Source organism: Aphanomyces astaci, assembly GCF_000520075.1.
Source record: "Aphanomyces astaci strain APO3 unplaced genomic scaffold supercont1.43, whole genome shotgun sequence".
NCBI lineage: Eukaryota > Oomycota > Saprolegniomycetes > Saprolegniales > Verrucalvaceae > Aphanomyces > Aphanomyces astaci.
The window spans coordinates 205,168-207,308 of NW_009798306.1; the positions used below are offsets into that span (position 1 = coordinate 205,168).

The 2,141-nt window shown below is 60.0% G+C and overlaps 1 protein-coding gene across 1 annotated transcript in view; it reads right to left on the reverse strand.

The window, feature by feature from the left end:
* Positions 1-40: 40 nt before the first annotated feature.
* The window catches only part of H257_12822 (hypothetical protein), a gene marked incomplete at both ends in the record, with an annotated part of 3,311 nt that continues 1,210 nt past the window's right edge, over positions 41-2,141 (reverse strand). Inside the window, 2 exon segments of the mRNA XM_009840159.1 lie at positions 41-140; positions 152-2,109. Coding sequence (XP_009838461.1) covers positions 41-140; positions 152-2,109 — 2,058 coding nt within the window.

Consider the following 2,141-nt stretch of genomic DNA (forward strand, 5'->3'; position numbering starts at 1 on the left):
CGTGGTGGTGCAAGGAGCAGCCGTGGTGGTGCAAGGAGTGTTAGTGGGCTTGTGGGTAGGACGGACGGTGGTCGCACGAGTAGTCGTGGGGGTGGCCGGCATCTTGGTCGTAGTGACAGGCACTTTGGTGGTGGTGGCCACTGGAGTATACGTGGTGGTCACTGGGGAAGAGGTGAGGGTCACTGGGGAAGAGGTGGTGGTCACTGGGATCGTGGTGGTGTATCCAGGGGTAGCCGTGGTGGTCACTGGAGTGGCCGTGGTGGTCTCAGGAGTGGCTGTGGTGGTCACTGGAGTGGACGTGGTGGTCACTGGAGTGGACGTGGAGGTCACAGGAGTGGCCGTGGTGGTCTCTGGAGTGGCCGTGGTGGTCACTGGAGTAGAGGTGATGGACACTGGAGTGGAGGTGATGGTCACTGGGTTCGTGGTGGAGTCGCCAGGAGTGGCTGTGGTGGAAGAAGACGTTGTCGTGGTAGCACCAGGAACAGTGTTAGCCGGGGTAGGAGTGGGGTAGCCAGGGGTAGCCGTGATCGTGATGACAGGGGCCTTGGTGGTATCAGCAGGGGTACCAGTATAAGGAGCTGGGGTAGTTGTGCATCCGACACCGCCCCAGTCGCATCCCCAAGCGCCCGATGGGATCTTGACACACGAGGCATCCACAGGTGCGACGCATAGATGGTGATTGTCGGCGTAGGACTTGAAATGCTTGTGGCAGTCGTTCACTGCGACATCGCCCTTCTTGGGGCAGTTGATACCACTGGGTAGGCTGCCAGACCCACTGCAGATAGGGCCAACAATGCAATACGTGGCATCGCCAACGACAGACACGTTAGTGCACTTGTCAGCAGGAGGGTTGGTGGGTACAGGGCCTTCGTTCTTGGGGATTTTGCAAGAGGGCGAAGTGGTGCCAGGAGCAGACGAGATGGTGCTAGGGGTAGCTGTGTTGGAAGCCCCAGGAGCCGCGGAGGTGGTGAAGTCGCCAGGTGTAGTAGCACCAGGAAAAGTGTTAGCCGGAGTAGGAATGGGGTAGCCAGGGGTGGTCGTCGTTGAAGCATCAGGAGCCGCAGTGTTGGTGGAGTCACCAGGAGTGGCTGTGGTGGAAGGAGCCATTGTCACGGTAGCACCAGGAACAGAGTTAGCCGGGGTAGGAGTTGGGTAGCCAGGGGTAGCCGTAGTGGAATCCCCAGGACCCGAGGTGGATGTGGGGTAGCCAGGTGTAGCCGTGGTGATAGGAGCCGTGGTGGTAGCACCAGGAACAGTGTTAGCCGGGGTAGGAGTGGGGTAGCCTGGGATAGCCGTTGTGGAATCCCCAGGAGCCGCGGTGGTTGTAGGGTAGCCAGGTGTAGCCGTGGTGATAGGAGCCGTTGTGGAAGCACCAGGAACAGTGTTAGCCGGGGTAGGAGTGGGGTAGCCTGGGATAGCCGTCGTAGAAGCAACAGGAGCCGCGGTGGTTGTGGGGTAGCCAGGTGTATCCGTGGTGATAGGAGCCGTTGTGGTAACACCAGGAACAGTGTTAGCCGGGGTAGGAGTGGGGTAGCCTGGGATAGCCGTCGTAGAAGCAACAGGAGCCGCGGTGGTAGTGGGGTCGCCAGGAGTGGCTGTGGTGGAAGGAGGCGTTGTCGTGGTAGCACCAGGGACAGTGTTAGCAGGGGTAGGAGTGGGGTAGTCAGGGGTAGCTGTCGTTGTGACAGGCGTCTTGGTGGTGACTGGGGTTCCAGTCGTCGTCACGGGTGCATTTGTTGTGGTCACGGGGGTAGCTGTTGTGGTGTATGGAATTGCCGTGGTTGTGACAGGTGTAGTTGTGGGGATGACGGGGGTTCCAGTTGTGGTGACAGGGGTCTGGGTGGTGGTGCAAGGTATCTTGGTGGTGGTGACAGGAGTAGCTGTCGTGGTGCAAGGCGTCTTTGTGGTGGTGACAGGCGCCTTGGTGGTGGTGTAAGGAGTTGCTGTGGTGGTGACAGGCGCCTTGGTGGTGGTGTAAGGAATTGCTGTGGTAGTGACAGGCGCCTTGGTGGTTGTGACAGGCGCCTTGGTGGTTGTGACAGGCGCCTTGGTGGTAGTCACAGGTGCCTTGGTGGTGGTACATGGCGCCTTGGTGGTGGTGCAAGGCGCCTTGGTGGTTGTGACAGGCGCCTTGGTGGTGG